We start from the raw sequence: 21,736 nt of genomic DNA on the forward strand, positions 1-21,736 counted from the left end.
ATTATTTTTACATTCATAAACCAGTAATTTACAGAGTATTACAATCAAAACATATTTTGCATATAATTACAGAAGACATTAAAATAACCCCAAGACACTCCAGAAAAAAAGACCAAAAACCCACAAGTGGATCCCAGGTGAGATAATATTCAAATGACATAAAAAGTACTCTGTGCAAAAATAAAGCGTCCTTACCATTTGTAGACAGCAGGAAATGAGCAGCATTCTGTTGCGGTAACCACCTAATTTTATTAATTTTTTCCTCAATTTCTAGACTTTTCAAGTAGTCAAACTCAGGTTCATGACTCTGAAAGGTACTGTAAACATTATACTCTCCCCTAGAATGTGGACGGCTTTTATTCTGCAAGGAAACAGAATATTTCTTGAAGCTGATGTTACTTGGTTCATTAGGAATTATACATACAAACTAATGACTAGAAATTGCTAATCAGAAAGTAAACTTTTCACAACAGATTGTGATTAATTTACATTTTTACTCTATGACACAGTACCTACAGTACAGCAGCATCAATTACAGTGCACACAGACTTCCTGTTAAAAAATGTATCGTTATATCTATGTGTGTACTCGTAGAACATAGCATGTGAAAGCACCCAGAAGAGGCATGCTGTCAGCAGAGATCCTGGCTACGCTACCTCTTCCAAGCGGTTTCACCAGGATTGCAGCAGAGAAGTTAGCTACATCCTAAACTACCAGTTCCATGGGACTAGTCTCTGCACTTCACCTAATCTCCATTCCCGTCCCTTTCCGAAACTCATTCCTCTCATCACCACAATACAGACATAATGCAGGGTTTCCAGACTAGGGAATAAATGCCAAAGGACATAGGACATGGAGTAATTATGTATGTTTTTTATAAAAACACGATTGCACAAAGCCATTCTGCTGAAGGCACAGCAAGATCAAGTATGAGTGCTAGATCTAGCTCTTCTCCTACTCATTTTAAAACAAGCTGTGTCCAGAAGTGCTATCAAGGCCTATAATAAAGCTTTGACAACCTTTTTTATTATAAAAACTTGAAGGCTGGACTTATCCCATTTTCATCTAAGCCATTCTATAGCCCTCATCATGACGTACCAAAGACCATTACAAACACACTAACAACTTTTCCCCTGACAAAACTAGAAGGCCGCTTTGTATTATCCTCATTTGATGGATGCAGTAGCAAGGAGCAGAGACCAGAGTCACAAGCATCCACAGATTTGCAATATCAGATTTGAGGCAACTAGCTATCAGGCTTTTCAAGTAAGTTAATGTTAAGGTAGTTAACTCATGTTTGGAGAACACCCCAACTTGTAGAGCTGCAGTGCCTAGAACTTCTGAAAAAAACAAGCTCCCCAAAACCAAGTGAAACCACTCGAGAAGCAGTGAGTTGCTTGCAAAGGCCGGCAGGAATCAGCGGAAGGAAAGCCTACCCTGCGCACTGACTGACGGTACCTTACCGTGGAAAAACCCCGTCGTGACTCACATTGCTGCAGGCTACCAGGCCAACCTAGGGCTGCGAAGGCAACCTTTGTCCTGATGCTTCCTTACACTTCCACGTCTGACTTGACAACTTCGATGAGGTTGTTTCAGCTAGGCTTTTTCCCTGTGATGTCTCACAAGTACGGCATTTTAGTTAGACTTTGCATTTTTTTTACTCGGTACTTGTCACTGAACTTCCAAGCGTTTTGGACAGGACTCTCTCAACTAAGGCTATTCGGCCAAGCTTGACTGAGTTCAAGAAGCGTCTGGATAATGCTCTCAGTCATATGCTCTGATTCGGCTGGTCCTCTGTGGAGCCTGGAGTTGGGCTCGATAATCCTTATGGGTCCCTTCCAACTCAGGATATTCTATGATTCTAATCAGTATAGTTATCTACATTACTTATCTAGATACTGTCTTTTTGAGCAACCTGCCTTTTCTGGCACTAGGCAGTTGTCTCACTCTCTACTCACACATTTGGTTGGAATAATCAGCTGCTTGGAACTGAAATAATGTCATATGAGTTCGGGGAATGATGCACAACATTTCAGCCTGCCTTCCCAAATTAACGTGTAAGGGAAATTTTAGAACTATCCTAAGTTGCTATTAACCTAGTTAACCTAGTCTAAAATCTACACTGCTTAAAAATATTTGCTGTAAGATTTTCTTAAGGTTCCAGTCCTATACACTTATTTTTATTTTCTTCCTCTTCTCCAGAAATTGTGCAGTTTTGCATGACAGGAGAAATGACTGTTACGCCCAACTCCCCCCTACAGTCTGCACGTGCTTCCAAGACAACAGTTGAATATTCCTGTGTGAATAGTCTGACTTGGGTTCTGGGGGTTGTTTTGTTTTGGTGTGGGGTTTTTGTTTTGTTTTTTTACTCTGAGGAAATGCCATGGCAGTTGGGTTTTGACTGGTGGAACAACTGAGCATTAAGAGCTGAAAGCCAAGCAGTGACAGTGCCTCTGTAAACAAGGGCCAAGAAAGTCAGAGTTCCCAAGTAGGTGGACGCTTTTGATCTTGACCTCTCTGTGCCTTAGTTAAGTCTATACAGCAGACTAAATGATAGATGAGCTATAAGCTGTCTAGGTGTAGTAGTATAATATTTCAGCAGCTTTTTCAGCAACAGTATTTTCATTTCACTACCTCTCAAAATCCTCACAGTAAAACTAGTAAGTCACCTTTGGTAAAGCGTTTTATAAATAATATCACAGTCAGGATGAAATGCAACATATTGGATAGCTGTTTGTTAACTGAGCATCATTTGAACCACACAACGAAGGAAGTGGGATTTTGCACCTTGAGATCAGTATATTTCACGCACAAACAAGCTGAATTAAAGTTCCACAGTCAATTTTGGTATTTCTGATCCAGAAGAAGGCTCAAATTCTCATCAGCTCTTCAAAGGAAAGGATAAACATGCGCTTTGGTGGCAGGGGAGAGGGTGAGAGTTGCCATGCAGAATACGGACTTTTTAAAGAACACAATTCCTGATTTCTCCCAGACGTGACAAGGCATAATTATTTTTCAGCATTTAGTGCACATTCCCAATACACACTACTTCTCTGGATATAAAAAGCTCAGTGATGTATCTGCATTGATGAACGAACAGAATATGTTATAGCAATATGTTATAGCATTGTCACACAACTGAGTACCATTGCAAAGAGCCAGCTGAAAAGCTGTGTAACTGTAGGAGGGAGAGCCTTCCTACCCTCTGAACTGAAAATACTCAAGTGTTTCTGGAGAAGTAGCTCTTCCCACTGATTGAGTCATAGGATCCTAAAACACATCAGATACTTAATTCTTTGATTTTTGAAGCATCTTATCCTGTTGCCCTTGTAGCTTAACTTGTATCTTTTTTTTAAATAAACTTTTCTTACATTATCTCCAAACGCATTGTGATTTATTTTAGATCAACCTATGAAGTGTAAAGTTTAGGAGAAAGACCAAAGGCAATTCTGCAAAATGACACTGAGCACACTAGGTGCACATATAAAGAACACACTTGTACTTTTGGGACTTTTTTTTTTTTTGATTTTGAAGGAGAGGAGAGGAACCACCACCAAACTAACCCACCCAGCTCACCACAAGGCATGTATTTAGAAATTGGGCTAACTTAGGGTTTTCTGAGAAAACTATCCAACCATTTAAACCTCACAGCATGAAAAAATGAAGTTAGACTGTGCAACACAAGAACAGCGTAGTAACAGCACTTTTGTTTTTTGAGTCACTGACCTCTTGTTCCCTTTGAAATATAACCACTCTGCCACCTTTGTCTCCTGTTGCAAGAAGATCACCAGAGTAATTAAATTCAACTGTTGAAATAATATCAGCTGTAAACAAAACAGAAATAAAATAGCACTGTAATGTGTAAAGCAAATCAAGATGTTTCAAGACTTGAACACAAAACAAAATTACAACTTGTATTAATGCAACAACACGACTTCTTGATTTACATCACCAGTATCCAGAAATTAAGCCATGTTTCAAAGCCTAACAAAATTTGCAATCTGAAACACTTCCTCATTTCTCAGTTTTTTAAGCTTCCGAAGGCCTTCAATCATAAAAGTGAAGGCATATTGTTTTAAGAATCCCAACTGCGCATTCTACCTGTTGACAGTAAATGCTGAAATACATAATGGAGATATGCCTGCACGGAGCTTCCAAAAGCAAGCATCGTATCAAAAGTGGTTCATCTGCGGTAGTACTGCAGCTGCCCTGATCAAGGGGAGGTGGAGGCATACCTGCCTTTCCCCAAGCTCTGAGTGTTCACCGAGTTAGTTCAGGAACCTGAACCGGGCGTCCCCGCTTTGCCAAAGGGAAAACCAGACAGACAATTCTTCCAGTTGAGCTTCCTGAACCAACTCTGTGCAGAAGCATCAGCACGTATACAACAAACGAGAGGCAAGGATGATGGCAGCTGAAGGAACAGGAGAGCAACGGAAAAGATTGCAGGATCTCCAGTTTAAACTGGCTTAAGTGCCCTTGGGACTGAACCTTGAGAACAACCAGTATTTGTTCACCACTGCACACCACAATTAATCTTTGGAGGTGGCAATAAAGAAATAATTGCCATTAAACAATCTCTAACCAAGGGGCAGAGATAAGGGGCTATAAATGTCTGTCACAGGTTTTAGGCATATGGTAACAAAACCAACAAACCACTCGGCATAAAATTGTAAGTAAACATTTATCCATACTGTTGCTTGCTAGCCATGCAAATATTTCATTATATTATGCAGGTATAAAAATTGTAAGATTTGAAGTATACGATAGCAATTAGTTTCAGAGTTTGCAATTGGAGACTAGATGAAAACTACTTTCCTGTATTGATTTTGATGCACTATCTTCTAAATTCTTTTCAATAATCCCCCACTCTTATGAGGAAGGTGATTAGGAAGTCTAATCAGTTTTCCCAATATATAATTCATATTTCATATTTATTAACAGATGCCCTTGAAACAGTTTTTTCCCCAGAATAAAAATCATGATTTGCCACCTTTGATTAAAAAAATTTATTAAAAAAACCCCAACAACTTTCTACGGATTTATCCCAGCCTTCAAAACCACACTACTAACCTGCTTCTGGACACCTCTGGCTTTATATTCACCTTTCTTTAAAAGATTATGAAAAGATTCCATTTTGGTGAAGAACGGGACGATGGCTAATCCCAAATTCTCAACAGACCCACTCATAAGAACAAATCCCACACCCTTGCTGCTCATACTCCATACTGAAAACACCACTCTTTCCTCAGTTGATCTACTTCTTAAAATTAATTGTACTGCTAGTTTCTAGCTAGTGTCTGTAGTGATCCTCACCTGTCACCATACAGGTACAATGTGTGTTCAATCAAAAAATATAAATAGAAAAACTACTATTTCCACTTACCATAAAGATCCACTTTGTCAAAACTACAGTTACACACTGTGCACAGCAATAACATTTCACTGAAGCTCGGTGTTAAACAAGAAGCCAAGTGCCTAAGTTGAAACGACGACACAAGATCTGTCAACTTGCGCGCGAATAGGACCTCTGTTCCTCTCTTTGAGAGGCTATGGAAAACTCAGATTGTCGTTACACTGAAATCAGATTATCAGTATATCAATACACATCCTTCCTACACTATAAATAAATGGACTCAAGTGACGATGGACAAAGGGTTTAGATGGCTATAACGAGACCCGTTCCTAGCTCACCCATTTCCCAGTGAATTCTGTTCAATCTTTTTACCCTACGCAAGTCAAAAGAACATACAAGGAACCTTGTATGTCATTTTAACCAATTCTTAAATATACTTTCTGTCACAGATAAGAAAAAGTTTGTCTACCTGTAATGCTGATACGTGATTTCACTTTTCCAAAGCTTGCCGCATTTCTCTGATATAATTAATGTCTCATACCCTGCTTAGGGCCTCAGACAGGCAACAAATTATTCCATACACAGAAGCGTATGAGCTGGTCCATGTAAAGCATCTTGGGAATTTGGAACTTTTTTTCTTTCTTAAGAAACTTAAACAAGGCCCTTTCGTAACAATCTGTATAACATATGTACATGGTAATCGTGAAAATGTTTTCAAGCCAAGTCATTCTTCCTGCCTGACAATCATGGGGAAAACAAGATGTATGAGAATTGAGATTCAATGTAAAAAAAAAAGAAATCTCTGTATGTGGCTAATATTGCTGTTGGGCTTTAATACTGATCCATGCTAATTATTTTCACAATTATGTGTTTGCTTTGTGCCAAATACATGCCTAAATTGTGTGAATGTATAAATTATAAGCCATTACAAATGGCTGGCTAAGAGGTTTTATAGTTACAAATACCAAATATCATGGCATAAGCAAAGAGTTTTGTACTAAAATGAGACAGCTAGTGAACTAGCTGGAGATGCAATCTTAATTAAATTCTACTCCAAGACTGGCAATAGTGCTACAATAAAAAAAGATTCCTACATCCCAGTATCACTCAATTATACACAGGAAAAAAACCCAGGCATTTCAAGAGACATCACGGGAAATTAGTAAACTAAGGAAAAAAGAAATGAACGGATGAGCTAAGTAGTGAAGTGACTTGACAGAGTAATTTTATGACCTTTTCAGTACTCAAACACTAAGTAGCCCTTGAGTTACAAAGGTTTATCGGTAGCAAAACTAATATTCCACTACCACAAAAATCTGAAAGCCATTCTAGCATGGATCAGTTTTACCCTTTGAGACATCAGTAAACATCGTAGCAGAAATAAATGACTCCTTAACATGTGCAATTATTTCAAGTGAAGTCACGAAAACCACTTTTCCATTTAGTTTCAGAAATGGAAAAAAGATATTAACTTCTCCCATATACATTATCAAAGTATCTACTGAATTATTTGCTCAAAATACGCTGTGCATCTTTTTTGCTTTAACATGCATGTGAAGTTAACATCATTTGTCTGACACAGCTATTATTTACTAGCAGTGCCATCTAGCCAAACATAATCTTGGGGTCCTTTATGTTAAGAACTGTGGGAACATGCTAAAACACAGACACTACTTACCTGAATTCTAGGGTTTTAAACAAAAAGTACAGGGAGAAGAGGGTAAACAACATGTGTAGGTAAAAGGATTGTGCCAGTGGAGAATGCCTCTCTTTGCTAATTGACTACCAACTGGAAAAAAAGCAATTGAAATTTTAAATCAGCACTGAAGCAGTAGGTAAAAATCTATGGCCAACACGCTATACAGAAATGGGCAAGCGAAGGGGGGACTTCAGGAAAAAAGGTATAGAAACTTTCTTCAAATATTTTCTCAGTTAAAATATTTGGAATATGATGAATCAACTTTTTAATGTTTTTAACAGCACTAAAACTTTATATATATATAAAAGTATGAATTAAAACCAGTTTTCCCTATAAGCATGTTTAATTGGAGCATATTGATCCCCAAAATAACTCCATCCAGTATCCTCAGCACTATACTATCTCAAAACAGGTAAAAAATAATTATGATATTAGAGGAAACCACAAAATTAATTCCAAACCAATCACTCTGCGTTTTGCTCAACATACTTTACCCATCTACATTTGCTCTTTACTTCCAAGTCAGCTTAAAACTTTTAGAAAAAAACTTCAAACAAGTCTTTGCAAGTTCTTAATCATCATATTAACTTTGGAATTTTTAAAGCTTTTCTCTTATATGTTGTATCTTTCTCTTATGTGTACAAGCACCAGGTTTATTTCCCAGGGGACTATTTCAGCCTTTTCTTCATACTAGCAAAATAACTCACAATGAACCATCCAGAAGGGTGAGGAAAGACAAACTCTCCTGACCCCGGCTCACATAGAGCACCCTAACGCAGGCTCCTCACATGCACAGCACCTTTGTGATTATGACTTTCCTGAAACGGAGAGGTGTGGCCAACTTTCCTTCCGTTTTTGTTCCAGTGTGGCTAGGATCCTCTGTCTGGAAGTAGCCATGTAAGCATTCCTCCTGTAAACTACGGAGAGCAGCAAGACCTATGGGTTTAGAGTAAGGTATTAGTCTGGCAATATTTGTTTCTTTCCAGACATGAAAAATTAATGTTTAGCTTCACTTTTGGAAAGGAGTTCTAACTTAGCTATGGTCTACACACAGATTAGGAAACTCCTAGCTGTTTTCAAAGCTAGTATACTAAAAGGAGCATGGGGGGAAATTGCTGGCAACTAAATTATGGTTTTGTAGAATCCCCAAATTTAACAGCACTAAGCGCTTCCATGGGTAGTAAACACCCTCCCAACACAACAGAAGGCTACAAATATCCATCTTTATAATAATGTAGCGGAAACTATCCTCAGTGACTCAGGAGACTACCCTGTAAGCCTAGATAGAAGTTTCAAAATTCAGTATAAATGCTCTAAGCCTTTTAACATCCCTGCTAAATATTAACCTCCCTAGGTCACACAACTCCTGTCATAATTCTGTTAAAGTTCTATACCCTCCAAAGCCTCCTGGGCCAGTTATACAGGGGGCAGAGGGAGACAGGATGACAGAGACCAACATTTGTTAGGATTTTGAGATGACAGCAAGCTTAGGTCTGCAAACTAATTTAGTCCACAAAGGATTCATACCAGGTATTTCTAATGGACACCAGTATCAACATCCGGGCTCTCTGGTTAGGTAATGCAGAATGCAAAGAGATCCAGAACATCTAAATTAGATGCCTAAAATTAGCTACCATGAACTTTTCCTCTCTAAGTTGGCTGCACATTGCTACTTTGGTTAAAATCCAAAAATTGAACAAACATAATGACTTCATAGCGCACCAACAGATTAACCAATTTGCAGCTGTAGTCCATGTTTAGGACTAACGCTAAGTAGACACAAGCAGCATCAACATCTCTCTCATTTTTCTAAGCTATTCAAAGGCTTCTGTCAAAAGCCCACACTTCTCAGGCATTTAACAAACTCGGAAGTCAAACAGTCACTTATTTCTGAACATTATCTAAAAAAGGGGGCTGCTCCAATTGCTAGGGGATTTTAACTTAAAATTTTCCAAATACGTAATGGACAGCACACAGCTTCACATTCAGTACACAGACCTACAAAAAACCCCACAAAAAACATGTCAGCAGACCTGTCTCCTGTCCCTCCCCTTGAAAAATAGTTTTAACAGCACCTTTTTCCGCAATCTGTCCGGGAGATGTGAAGAATGAACTCCTTTAAGGACTATGCAAGTCTCTGAAGAGGCTCACGCTTTGAGAGGAAATGACTGGACCTGGACCAACTCTGGACACCTGGCACAGACTGTAAGGGAGAATGCTGGTAGAAACTCAACATAGAAAGCCCATTGCTGTGCCTGTAATCAAGATGAAAGGTGACACACCTTTCCCTCCGACACACAGTTTTCTACAGTACAGTTTATTCTACAGCTGGAGAAAGCTGCGGGAGACGTTGTATGGTCTCCTACAGTTCATGAGATTGAAGTAGAGAGTGCAGAAGGGGGTAAGTGCAGGTAATGTGCTCCTAAATCAACTTGGAAATCACAAATTGGGATCTCCCTGTGATGTTGTGCTGAACTGTAAGACATGACATCAGAATGAACAGAAGTCACTTTTGCAACAGGCAGTGACAACACACCACGTCAAGGTACGACTGTTGAAAACCATGGTCAGTGGGGACCCCTACACACAGTGGCAAGGAACCATCGTTTCACAGCAACTAAGTGAGGACTCAAAAAGTCAAATAACATTTTAAAGGAGCCAGTAAGATTAGTGAAGGAAAAAAGATACACAGAGACCTGTTAGAGGGAATGGACTAATCAAAGAGAATGAAGAAATGTAGAGGCTAATGCCTGTTAAAACAGTAAATAATAGAAAAAATGTTTTAAAACCCAAAATCACATTTGAGCTTCACAAGTTACAGACACACAGGGCCTTAGAACTGCTTGTTACTTGAGTGACAATAGTTGCAAGGGGAACTCCCCAAACATCACCAGGGAATCTGTGTCACCACAGCCCCCGGGGCAGGGAGGGGGAAGCAGTTGGTGTGAAGTTTGATAGTTATTGGCATTTGGATCACTACAGTTACCCCAGCAGCCACTCTGCTTCTACCCAGACCTAACTCATCCTCTCTGTGCCATAGCGGTTTCAGTTACTGCAGGTGCCTGGCTGCGGCACTCATCTCCAGCCCTCAACCTCCTCGTCTCCGCACATTTCACTGGTTTGCTTCCAGGTGAATGTGGATTCCCCATACTGTGGTTGCCAGGGCAAGCAATGAAAGAGATTGGAATTACTGGGCAATTAGGATGGACTAAGGCTGGAATTGCTGCTATTGTCATGCCTAAGCTCTCCTAAAGCAGTTCCTAAAATATTGTCTCTTAATTTAATAGTTGATAGAAATCAGATTTCTATCTCTGAATTGTACTGAAAGGTGAGCTAAACTTTAAAGCTATCAATAATGACTTGACAATATACATATACATAGAAGTTACTCAAAGCCATCTATTTTTCAGAAAATGCCACTTTATACGCTCAATTTTTAGATTTCCACTTTTATGATTTATTTGAAGAGTTAAGACAGAAGTGAGATGTGTCAGAAGTCAGGAGAATAAACCAAAAGTGGTATAGTTTTGCTCAGACCAAATTTCTTCCAGCTTACAGTGCTAAGCACTCTGCCCATTTAAATTAGCATCCATCAGGTCTAATGATTTTTCATGCCCTAATACTTAAAACAACCTGCAAAATTACTTGAATCACCTTTAAGTACCTGGTAGAGTTTAACTTCATCCAAAATAACTCTGCTTTTTGAACTAATTTAAATCCTTGAACAGATTTAAGGCCAAGCCAAGGGCACAGACAGGGCACCTGAGCTGCTGCGAGAGAAGCGCGGTGGCCGGGCCAGGCCAGCCCGAGCAGCAGCAGAAGCTGGCTGAAGGCAGTGCTGTGCTGACACGCCGTGGCAAACTACAAAGGAGCATTTCTCTCTGAGCAATGGCCAGCTCCTGTGTGTCCTGGACCCCGTCCGGAGCTAAGCCACTCGACTCCTCCGAGAAGCAAGGGCGCAGACGCCATTCTGTTCCGAGTGCTGTAATGAGCTGGAAGAAAAGCAGCAACACACGGTGTCAAACTGTTCCCAAGGCCAGGCCACCCAGCAAACTCCCCTAAACCCAACACTCGTCCAACTTTTTTCACAGTCACCTGAGAGCCTGCATCTCAAACACAATTAGTGCAATCCCCTCATTTATTGCACTTTCAATTTTCTTTTCAATGGAACTAGATTGCAGGTTGATGACGTAAGTCCTTTGAATCGTATTAAAAAAAATTGTCTTCACCGAGTTTACAGTGCGTGTAGTTGTGTGGATACGTTAGTACAAAGAAAGGGTAAAGCAACAGCAAGGAAAGAGAGTAGTAAAGCCATAGTTCAGCAAGACAGAAATAAACTTCACCTTCGTGCTTGCCAAGGCTTGCCATGCCTTTTCTTACAAGCAGTGAGAACGTATGGAGTCTATTTATAACATTCGGGACATAATCCAGTATTCTGTATGCAGATCTATTACCTCAGTACTATTTTTTAAATCTCTGGAATAGTAATTCCAATAACCTTTCTCTTACTGGAAGTATGTGAATTCGTGTTATTCTGTTTTTTTAAGTAGTTAATTGTCATGCTTTTCATTGTACTTTTATTAAGAGTTAATATAAGTTTTAACATGATGGGTAAATAAAATTTTTCATCCAGTTACAGCTTTCACGCCTTCCTCTTTTTTTAAAAAAAAATTAAATAAAGTGGGTTTTGTCATTTTTTCTTAAGCTTTTTCCTCAGCTGTTAAATACTCAACAAATGGCACAGTAATGAGAGCACGCATGGGTGTATCAGAGATTTCCTGGGTCACCAGTGAATACAACCTGCTGCCCCCTCCTCTGCAGAGAGATGACCAGCAGTGCCTTCCGCTGGTCACAGAGCAGCAGTACAGATGTAAAGACTTGCACTAATTTCTGTACTCCCACTACTCAAAATGTTTTATTTTGCATTCCCGCCTTACAACTCTGTAACTGATACTGCTTACCCAAACTGTTTATCATTCACTCATGAGTTATGCATTCCTGCAGCTTCACATTTTAATCAAAGTATCATCCAGTTACAACTAGTAATTTGTCTTCCCTTGTAGCCTCATGGTTGCTTAGTCTTTGAAAGGATTTTCTTATCTATTCTTTAATACTACACTTGCTATCTTTCACTGGTACTGAGAATTTTTTTTTCCCTTAATGCCCATAAACCTACACCTCTGCAGTTTTCTAGTAAGATTGTCCCAGCTTTCTTTTATGTATCTGTGTCAGGGAAAAGATGCTAGATTCAAAAGCTATGAGTGAACTTCAACAGGGAAATAAGGCATTTATGGACCACTCCTGAGTGCCTTTAAGGTCTCCACCTAGGCCAAAAATTTCCTAGTTTCCTTGACAGAAAAAATGGATATCCTTTTCACAATTTTCAGAATGCAAAACTTTTTTGTACTTATATTCATCCTCCTCCTCCTGCCCATGTAGTTCCATTAACCTATCATGTGCACATGCCAGAAAAAAAAATATCAAAATTTGATACCATGGTAAAGATTACAGATTTAAATTCACTGTAAGTATGTGACTTGGCAGGACAGATTCTATTCTCCATAGAAAACAGAGAAGACATCACTTAACATGACCACTTTTATGAAGCCTAAAGATCACCTGAAGCTTTTTTTTAAGAAAAAAAAACCCAAACAAAAAACCTCCATAGCTATTCAGTTGTAAATCTGGGGTTCCTCACTATGAGGAGTCATACTCTAAAGATCATGAGAGAGAAACTTCAAAAAAATTCACTAATATAGCATCTCTCACACACACCACCTTGTCTTAATAGTCTCCAGAGTTACTTATACACTAATATTCACTAAGATAGTGCAATTTAATTTCAAGTGGCACAACACCCTGGGGTTTTTTGTTGTCTGACAGAACTGGAATTCAAAAGAATTACTATTAAATACTACTGGCTGAGAACAACATTTTTATGGAATAGAGCATTGTGGAATAAAGGGTGAAGACGAATTCTTGGTGCATGGGTTGTACGAAGACTTGAGATTAAAGTGGTCTACCTGAAACATTAAGACTGCTTTCTCCAATAGGAAACCAATATATAACACGTGCTCAGGTCAAAACTCTTTGCAAAATACTATTTCTGCCCACATTTAAAAAAATATCAAAACATTTCCCAAAGTCAGTGTTATGTCATCATAGGTATCACGCGGAACACAACATACACAAAGCAGGGAAGACCAAGGGAACTTTCAGAATCTTTGGTCCCTGCAAGAAATGGTGGCTCTTTGGAATATTCACAGCAGTCCTTCAGGGAGCAGAGATGTGGTGAACTGTCAAAGGATCAAGGCCAAAGCACACTACTCCATATCCCCATAAACCAAGGATAAGTGCATAGTGTTTTAGGGAGGGCAAAACAGCAGGCATCTCAAGTCCTGTTTATGGCGAACCACTGTTTTTCAAGGAAAAAAAAAACAACCCAAACACAGCTTAAAAGCCCACTTTCTGCCCCATTCCAGTAGTAAGTGACATCTCCAGGGATAACCAATTATTTACGATGAAAGGAAACAATACATATGGCTTAATAATGGAGTCATTATTACCATATTTTCCAGTGCTTACAGGAAAAAGTCTTAAAGATAGCAACCAATTCTGTCATTTCTTCCATCCAATTTTAACCAGATGTCAAATAGCTGTACCTCTTTTGGATTTTTTTTTTTTAAACTCTGAAGTCATGCCAGAATTTGCTTTAAAAACAGTAAGAATAGGCCAGTTAAATTCCTGAACAACACATGAGAACATTTTTAAACCACTGATTTATAAAGATGATTTAACGCTAAGTGTTTTTAAATCACTTGTGTCCAGACTTGAGAACAATTACAGGATTATAGTCCAATATTGGTTTTGTTCTCTACTTGTGTTCTGCATTCTGACAAACTTCTGAGGTCAACTTACTTAGCACTGCAACAAGCTTTAAAAGGAGAAGTAAAGAACTTGTTGAATTGATGATAATGAGGTATCTTTTAGTTTATCAGTGCTGTCAATACCAATCACTATTTGAAGAATTAAAAAAAATAGTATTTTTCTTTGATTTTTAAATGGAGGTATAAAATTTCTTAATAAGTACAAAATCCAATACAACAAGACAAGTATGCTGAAAGTTAATGACAACTTTTTTTGAAGAACAGTTTTGCTTACATGAAATACCCTACAAATGTTCACCCTCGAGTTAATGAATGGGAGCTTCCAAGGAGCTCTTGTCTGCTACAAAAGGGCACCAAGGCCAGCATTTATGTGCAATACTAGGCTTTATGCTCGGCTGCTTCAAAAAAGATTTCAAATATAACACTTAAAATGGGTTAAGACTTAAGCTCATGAAGCTCCAAGAGGAAATCAGTATCTGTTTAATTTAGCAGAGTAACCATACCCTTAAAGCCACTTATATCAGAAAGAGGAAGATGTATCTAACCAGTGCCAAATTAAAACAGCACTTACAGAAGGGAACAGTTCCCCCCAGTCCCAAACCCCAGTGACTGCTTTGATAAACCCAGAGAAATCCCAATGTCAGTAATGGGAAACCCATGATCTCCACAGCAGGTAGGTTCACGTTCTGACAAGGATCAGACAGCACAAGTCAATTAGGAAGATTTATAGTGTCCACTCTATATAAATAATATATTCTGTTAATTACATCCAGAAGTGGTCAGGGATTATATGCAGAACATCTGGCCCAAGGGAATTTGGGCACATCTGTACATTATTTAATAAACTATTTTGTATTTTGCTTGCCAAAAAAACCCAAAACAGAATGGTTTTGAGCATGCAAAACAAATTAAACACTGAAATAAAAAACCTAATTAGGTCTCAGGCAGCATTATAAAAAAAAGCAAAAAAAAGCACCTGTATTTAGAAAGGTACTTGCTACCAGGAAAGGTAATCCGAGAATAACAAGTTTCACAGGCAATCAGTACGGTTTTTGTAGTCACATGGTTTTACACTAACAATAAAATTACAACACAATTTTAAATTACTTTGTTTTTTAAATGAAGCTTGTTGCCATCCTCAATATCAATTCTTTCATTCAATATTTGTTTTATTCTCCAATCCCTCTCCTTGAACTCAAACTTTTCTGCTTTAGAAAACTATGTATTTCAATAACTGGTATATTTTCCTGATCTTTTTGAAATGGTCAGATTGATTATATAAACACTGCTCTTCTATTTATTTAAACAGAGCATTGTACAGATCTCAAAGATTGCTCGCTGAAGAAAGTGAATACACAGAAAAGACAAAGAGGAGACAAAGCGATTTTCTATATTAATGACCTAGTTAGGTTTGTAACTGCCATCTCCATTCCCAGGATTTTTTCTAACTATAGTAATTCGTCATAGCCATGTTAATATTTTTATTAAAGCAATACATGTGAGAAACAACTATTGAATATAAAACATATTCTAGATTCAAGCTTCAAAAAGAAGTGAATTTTGATTAAGCTGCCTATCAGGCTTTGTAATTTCAACTAGTGAATGAACTGCCTATAAGAACATTTAGCAAAAAAGTCTGCATTTAATACATTTGACAGCTACTTTGTGTTATCATTTTCAGATTTGCTCTAGAGAGCTAATTTTTCACAAAATGGAAAAGAGGAAAATAAAATTACAGAAATAGCAAGTTTTCGCAATCACAAAAATTTACACGAAATTCACAGTGGTTTTATATAATATTTGCAGCAAGGCTTTTCAAAGCAACAGTCACCCACCAAATAGGTTTAGATGTGCAGTTTGGTAAAAGAAGTTTTAAGCAATGGCAATGAGAAAATATTTCCATAACTGGGGCCAAAAATCCAGTAATGTAATTGCACTCTCTATTGTATACCGCTGAGTCAAATTCAGGAAATTATTAGCAAATAAAATGTATATTTTTTTTTTATTTAGTTCCATTTTCAAGGCAAAAACTACCAGGGAAGAAAAGCCCACAAACCAAAATAATGGAAAAAAAAAACCACCTGTAAGTAGCTCTTGTATCCCAGCAGAAAAACGGAAGTCTACCAATTCTGCAAAACTAGGTGCTGAATGATTACTTATATTAATTGCCCTATGAAAAAAATAAAGTTCTTCATATGTAGTAGCATCACGCACAATCTGCAGTCCTCACTCCAGGAAGAGTCACATTAATAAGGTACATCTGGGAAAATCCAGGGTACAAGCGTTGAGCATTGCCATCACTATTTCCCATTACCACTTCTAGTTACTCAAAAGAGAGCTTGCCCCTCTCTGACCAAAGAACTCTGCCTCGGTGATGCGTCTCATCAGTAATGTAAGTTCCTCCTGGAACGGTCCTGTTATGCACTTAAATAATTAACTGGATTTAAGACATATGGGTGTTTCAAAACCCAGAAGCTTTCCAGGTCTACACAAATGCATGTTGCTCAGGTTGACTGGGAAGTAAGGTGCTCATAGAATTATATTTTTTGCAACACGGACAACTGACTTTCAGTTACAGACATGATAGTTCCTAAGAAAAAAGGACTATTTGGGAAACTCCTAAAAGCTACTTAAATGCATTTCCATAAGAATTCTGGGAACTTCAAAACAACAGCACAAGTTACAAAATATATTTAGAGGGAAAAAAAGAAGAAAACAACAACTGAGCCTGAGTACTAGTTTCTCGAGCAGTTTTCAAGTCTATTCCTCCCATAGCTATTATTTTAAATGGAATGCCAAACAAGTGGCATGAAAATGAAAACACTGTCAGCATAATTTCCCTGTAGTAGACAGCAAGAAAAAATATTTACTGCATCCAGTAAAAAAAAATCCAAACCCCAAGACTACCACACACTGGCACTGCAAGTTATTTCACTTAATACAGTAAATACAGCTATTTCAGTTAATGCAGTTAAAAAAAAAAAAATCAAATAAACTGTGCAGAACTATGTTTCACACACATACTTCATACCTTCCTTTCTAAAGGGTATTGCCAGCCCAAACAGTTTGAACATAGAAAATGGAAAAAAAAAGAACTTTCTCAAAGTCAAGCAAAACTTCACATTGTTTCTACATACTACAGAGAAATGCTTTTTGCAATTAAACCTCTCTACTCATTCCAAAACATGCTGTGCTTAGAAAGTTTCAGGGAAATGTAAAGGTGTGTCCATTTTCCCTACTTAAATATCCCTATTTGTAACTTCTAAATGTTAACTACTAGGGAAAACAAACCTCTTTGCAGCTGCAGGAAGCCTTTAAGCCCTACTTTTTAAATTCAGCACAAATGACAGACCTGCACGCTCTCTCTGTTGCTCTCTTTGCGTCACAGCGAAACTTGACAAGCCTGACAGACTCCATTTGTGGGTTTTTTTTTTCCCTTCTGTGTTTTATCACTGTCATTACCTTTTCTCCCTAGTGATTAGAATTAAAGAACAGGAGGAAGCCACCGTGTCTTCATGATGCTCTCCCGAAAAAAAAAAAAAAAAAAAAGCCCGTCGCACTGGAAGCACAGGCGCTCGCTTAGTCATTGCAACACCCCCCCATCCTCCGAGCCTCGGGCACGGACCGGGGCGATGCTGCGGCCCGGCCATTCCGAGCCTCGGCTGCTTCAGCGCCGGCCTGGCACAGATAGATGGTGAGAGCAGAAAAAAGGGCGGCGGTGCCCGCGGCTCGGCGGGGCGGGAGCCACCAGCCCGGCGTCGGGAGCCCGGGGCACAGCGGAGCTGCGCGCCCGCGGGCCGCGGCCCGGCCCTCCCCTTACCTTCCGCCACGTCCTCGTCGATAGCCCCCTTCACCTGGGAGAAGCACCACTGGAAGTCGTTGCTGCCGCCGCCGCCGCCACCTCCTGCCACCCCTGACGAGGGAAGAGAGGGCGGTGAGGGGAGGGGCGCCCGCCCGGCCCGGCGCCCCGCGGAGCCCACACCGAGCCCTCGGCCCCCGCTGCCCCCGAGCCCGGCCCCGGCCCAGCCCCTTCCCCAGCGGGGCCCGCTCTGCCGCCGCACCAGGCCAGGCCAGGCCAGTCCGCCTCGGCCCCACGCCGCGGCTCGGCCCGGCGCCCCGCGGGGCAGCCCCGCTGCCCACAGTGCCCCCCCGCCGGCGGGGCGCTGCCTCCCGCCACCCGGATCCGCGCGGTGCGGCCCGGCCTGTCGCGCCGGCTCCCGCGGCGCCCTCCGCCCGGCCGGTCGGTCGGTCGGCCACCGGGCGAGGAGGAGTCGCAGCGCAGCCGGCCCGGGCCCGCGCGGGCTCACCTGCCATGTCGCACGGTGCCGGTGGGGCGGGGGCGGGGGGGCCGCGGTGGGAGGCGCCGGCCGGGAACGGGTCGCAGCCGCCGCCGCCGCACGGAGCTGCCGCCGCGGGAGGTTTCGGGGTTTCAAAATGGCGCCCATTGCCGGTCGGCCTGATCCGGTGACGTCATCGCCCCGGCTCCCCTCAGGGAGGGGGCGAGCGCGGGCGGCGCGGCCGGGCCGGGGCAGTGGCGGCGGCAGTAGCGGCAGTAGCAGCAGTGGCCCGGTCCGTGGCGGCCCCGGGTCAGGGTACGCCCGCCTGTGCGGGCAGGCTCGGCGCTCGCAGGGGAGGCGGCGGTGGAGGAGGAGGAGGAGGAGGAGGAGGTCCGTGCCGCGGAGGCGCTTCCCGGGCGGCAGGCAGGGAGCGGGGAGCTCCGCGCTCGCCGTTAAGGGGCGCGGCGGGCCGGGACTGCCGTAGCCCTTCGGTCCCGGCTGAGGACCGCTGTGGAAATAACCTTGTTGATCCGCCTTCTGATTTACTTTTACTCCCCCCGGGTGTTTAATCGTGTTGCTTCCTGAAAAGATGAACGTGCTTCGTGTCTGTTCGCTCTCAGTGAGCGCCGGAGCCAGCGGCGGCTCAGGGGCTACCACCACGGGCGGGGGAGCGGGCCGGGCCGGGCCTCCCCGCGGCCTGCGGGGGGTCACGGCCGGGCCGCACCGCCCTGCTCGGGCAGCCGGGGCCGGGCCCGGGCCCTCTGCGGCGGCTGCAGGCCGGGTGGGGTAGAACTGCGGTGGAGCCGGGAAATCCAGCGAGGGGGCGGCAAACGAGAGCGGTGCTGTGCGTGTGGTGCCGTGCGGCACTGCAGCCCCGGCCCTCGGTGCCATCCGTCCCTTCCGGCCTCTGCCCGGGCGCTGCCGAGCTGCGCGCTCCGGTCTTGTGCGCTGTGAGAGTCACTGGTGCTCTGTGTAGTTCTGGGCTCTGATGCTGATCGCTTTTTTTCTGAATCAGCGCAGACAGTGAAAGCTGTGAAGATGCAATTTTCCCCCCTAAATCCCAAAGAGCAGAAAGAAATCAAAATTAATTTTGAGTTGTTCCAAGACTCCTGCGTTGGTATGTTTTTGACCTGTGAGTCCCTCAGAAGATGGGATACCACAACCTTTAAAGCCCTAAGGGGAAGTGCTAAGTGCGGGTCTGCGTTGTCCTGTCTTAAATGGTCGGTATGCTTCCTAAATCACCTTGGTGTAGGAGATGCAAGAAGTGGTTGATGAACAGAGACTTGGTTAGCTGTGACCTTGAATGCAAATGAGAAAAGGGTATTCTCTTCCTTATGGAGTAAGAGTCTTGTAAGTGATAAATAACACTAAATAAAGTGCTCTGCAACGAGTCTTCCTTTCTTACAGAGCTGATGTTCACCTGTAGATGCCCCGGGATCTTTCTGCAAAGGACTTAAGTCTGACGCTTGCCTGAGTTCAGTAAGGTAGTCTGTGTCCATTTATTAATTGATTACTTGATTTGTATCGTTTATTCCATATGCAGTGCACTATGTATTTAAAAATTTAAATGAAATGATTTTCAGCTCGCTCTTCTGAGTGTCTCCTTTGCAAGCATAGGGAAGTAGTTTTTTAAGGGAGGCAGGTATTGGTTGTATTTTATTATCTAGTTTTGGCTCTGCAGAGAGAACTTGTGGGGCAAGTTCTGCACTTAGTGAAACTCCTCGTCTGTTGAAAGTTGTCCATTTTATTTTTTGATTGACTTGTGTGCACAGCCCAGAGTGATTAGCCAGCTATATCTGTATATAAAATTAATGTTATATGTGTGTCATAATTGTATAGATGCCTGACACTTCTGCGTCAAGACATGAAGAGTATTTCACTAATGGAAATCCAAACAGTATTAATTTTATTTTGGAAGGAACGCAGTCTTGAAGTTTTTTATTTCTGAAGGGTTTTTTATTGCTTTGTATTAGCAGCATAAACATATTTAAATAAAAAATTTAAATTTATGCGTGCTGTGAGCAGATTAGGTATAGGTCAGCTACAGACTAGGCCTTGTGCCTTGAAATCTTTTTTCAGCTTGAAGTAAGCATGTGCTTCATTCCGTTACTGAACCTAGCAGGGAGGTTTTATGTCACACTGTTGGCCTGAGTCTGCTTAAATCTTGATGACAGCTCCTAGCCATGAATCAGGTCTATGCCCTGAGCTTCTAGGAATTCTTTAACAAGAAACTTCAATTTACAAGTTAAGTAAAGAAATCAGTGGAAACTCAGCATACTTACCAGCTTTTTTGCATGTGTCATGTCGCTGTTATGGTGAGCGATATGTGTAATGGTAAAATTTAAAAAAATAAATCCAACTGTTGGATATCATGTCTATGTTTTGGGTGTCTTCAGCCATCTAGGGAGTGACTGTGGGGAAGGTGGAGGAGAGCCTCTGCTCGGTGGTTACAAGTTGGAGCGAGGGGCATCCAGGTTAGATAGGAGGAGAGGGCTCTTCACAGGAGGTGGTCTAACGCCAGAACCAGCGGCCCAGAGGTGGGGGAAACCCCGTCCGTGGCTTGACCGGCCAAGGCTGTGAGCAGCCTGATTGAGCTTTTAGAAGTGACCCTGCTTTAAGCAGGGGTTTGGGCCAGATCACCTCCTGAGATCCCTCCCAACCTGAATCACTGGAGTCTGATACATGTTCAGTCTTAGTTTGTACCTTAGTGGTTTTGTACGTGTGTGGTGGGGGTTCACTCTTTCATATACCAGTGTGCTTTTGGAGTGAACTGGATGCCTTTATATGCCATAAACTCATGTAAATTAATCACAGAACCCCAGCCTGGTTTGGGTGGGCAGGGACCTCCCAGCCCACCCAGTGCCACCCCTGCCATGGGCAGGGACACCCTCCACCAGCCCAGCTTGCCCAAAGCCCCATCCAACCTGGCCTTGAACACTGCCAGGGAGCCAGGGGCAGCCACAGCTTCTCTGGGCACCCTGTGCCAGGGCCTCAGCACCCTCACAGGGAAGGATTTCTGCCTCACATCCCATCTCCATCTCCCCTCCTGCAGCTTCAGGCCATTCCCCTTGGCCTGTCACTCCCTGCCCTTGGCACCAGCCCCTCTCCAGCTTTCCTGTAGGCCCCCCAATGAGTATGTATAATCTGAGAGAAAATTCAAATGTTGACATAGGTAAATTGTTTTGATGATATTCTGTTAATCAGAAAACTGAAATTGAAATAGCTATTAATTAGTCTCTTGAAATGGGTGCATGCATTTGTTCATTTTCCAATGTATGTGCTTTTACGAACAGGATCTCTTTTGAAGTGGTGTTACATTCTTGTGAAGTGCTTTTTTAAAAAAAAATAAAATAGTACAGAATGCACCTGTTCTTACTGATTATATTCAAGGAATAGATTAATTAAAATGAAGGAACTAGTAAGTTTTTACAAGCTTTCTAAAGTTTGGAGTGCAAACTCAGAAGGATGTGTCGATAGAAGAGGATTCAGCCCGCCGTGGTCCGTTGGGTGTTTTGCAGTT

At 41.8% G+C, this 21,736-nt stretch overlaps 1 protein-coding gene across 3 annotated transcripts in view; it reads right to left on the reverse strand.

Annotated features, from left to right (window-relative positions):
• PPP2R2D (protein phosphatase 2 regulatory subunit Bdelta) overlaps positions 1 to 18,580 on the reverse strand; it is a 30,330-nt gene extending 11,750 nt beyond the window's left edge. Inside the window, exons 1-4 of one of the 3 annotated variants that reach the window (XM_054832849.1) lie at positions 18,247 to 18,580; positions 17,760 to 17,852; positions 3,727 to 3,824; positions 196 to 361 (exon numbers count right to left, since the gene is read on the reverse strand). In XM_054832849.1, coding sequence (XP_054688824.1) covers positions 196 to 361; positions 3,727 to 3,824; positions 17,760 to 17,852; positions 18,247 to 18,253 — 364 coding nt within the window. In that variant the 5' untranslated portion in view covers positions 18,254 to 18,580. Of the gene's footprint in view, positions 1 to 195; positions 362 to 3,726; positions 3,825 to 5,383; positions 7,169 to 17,759; positions 17,853 to 18,246 lie in introns of those variants that run through there. The other 2 variants (XM_054832850.1, XM_054832851.1) reach the window with 2 other exon arrangements.
• Between the last annotated feature and the right edge of the window lie 3,156 nt (positions 18,581 to 21,736).

The sequence above is a fragment of the Grus americana genome, chromosome 7 (assembly GCF_028858705.1).
Source record: "Grus americana isolate bGruAme1 chromosome 7, bGruAme1.mat, whole genome shotgun sequence".
In the NCBI taxonomy this organism is placed as follows: domain Eukaryota; kingdom Metazoa; phylum Chordata; class Aves; order Gruiformes; family Gruidae; genus Grus; species Grus americana.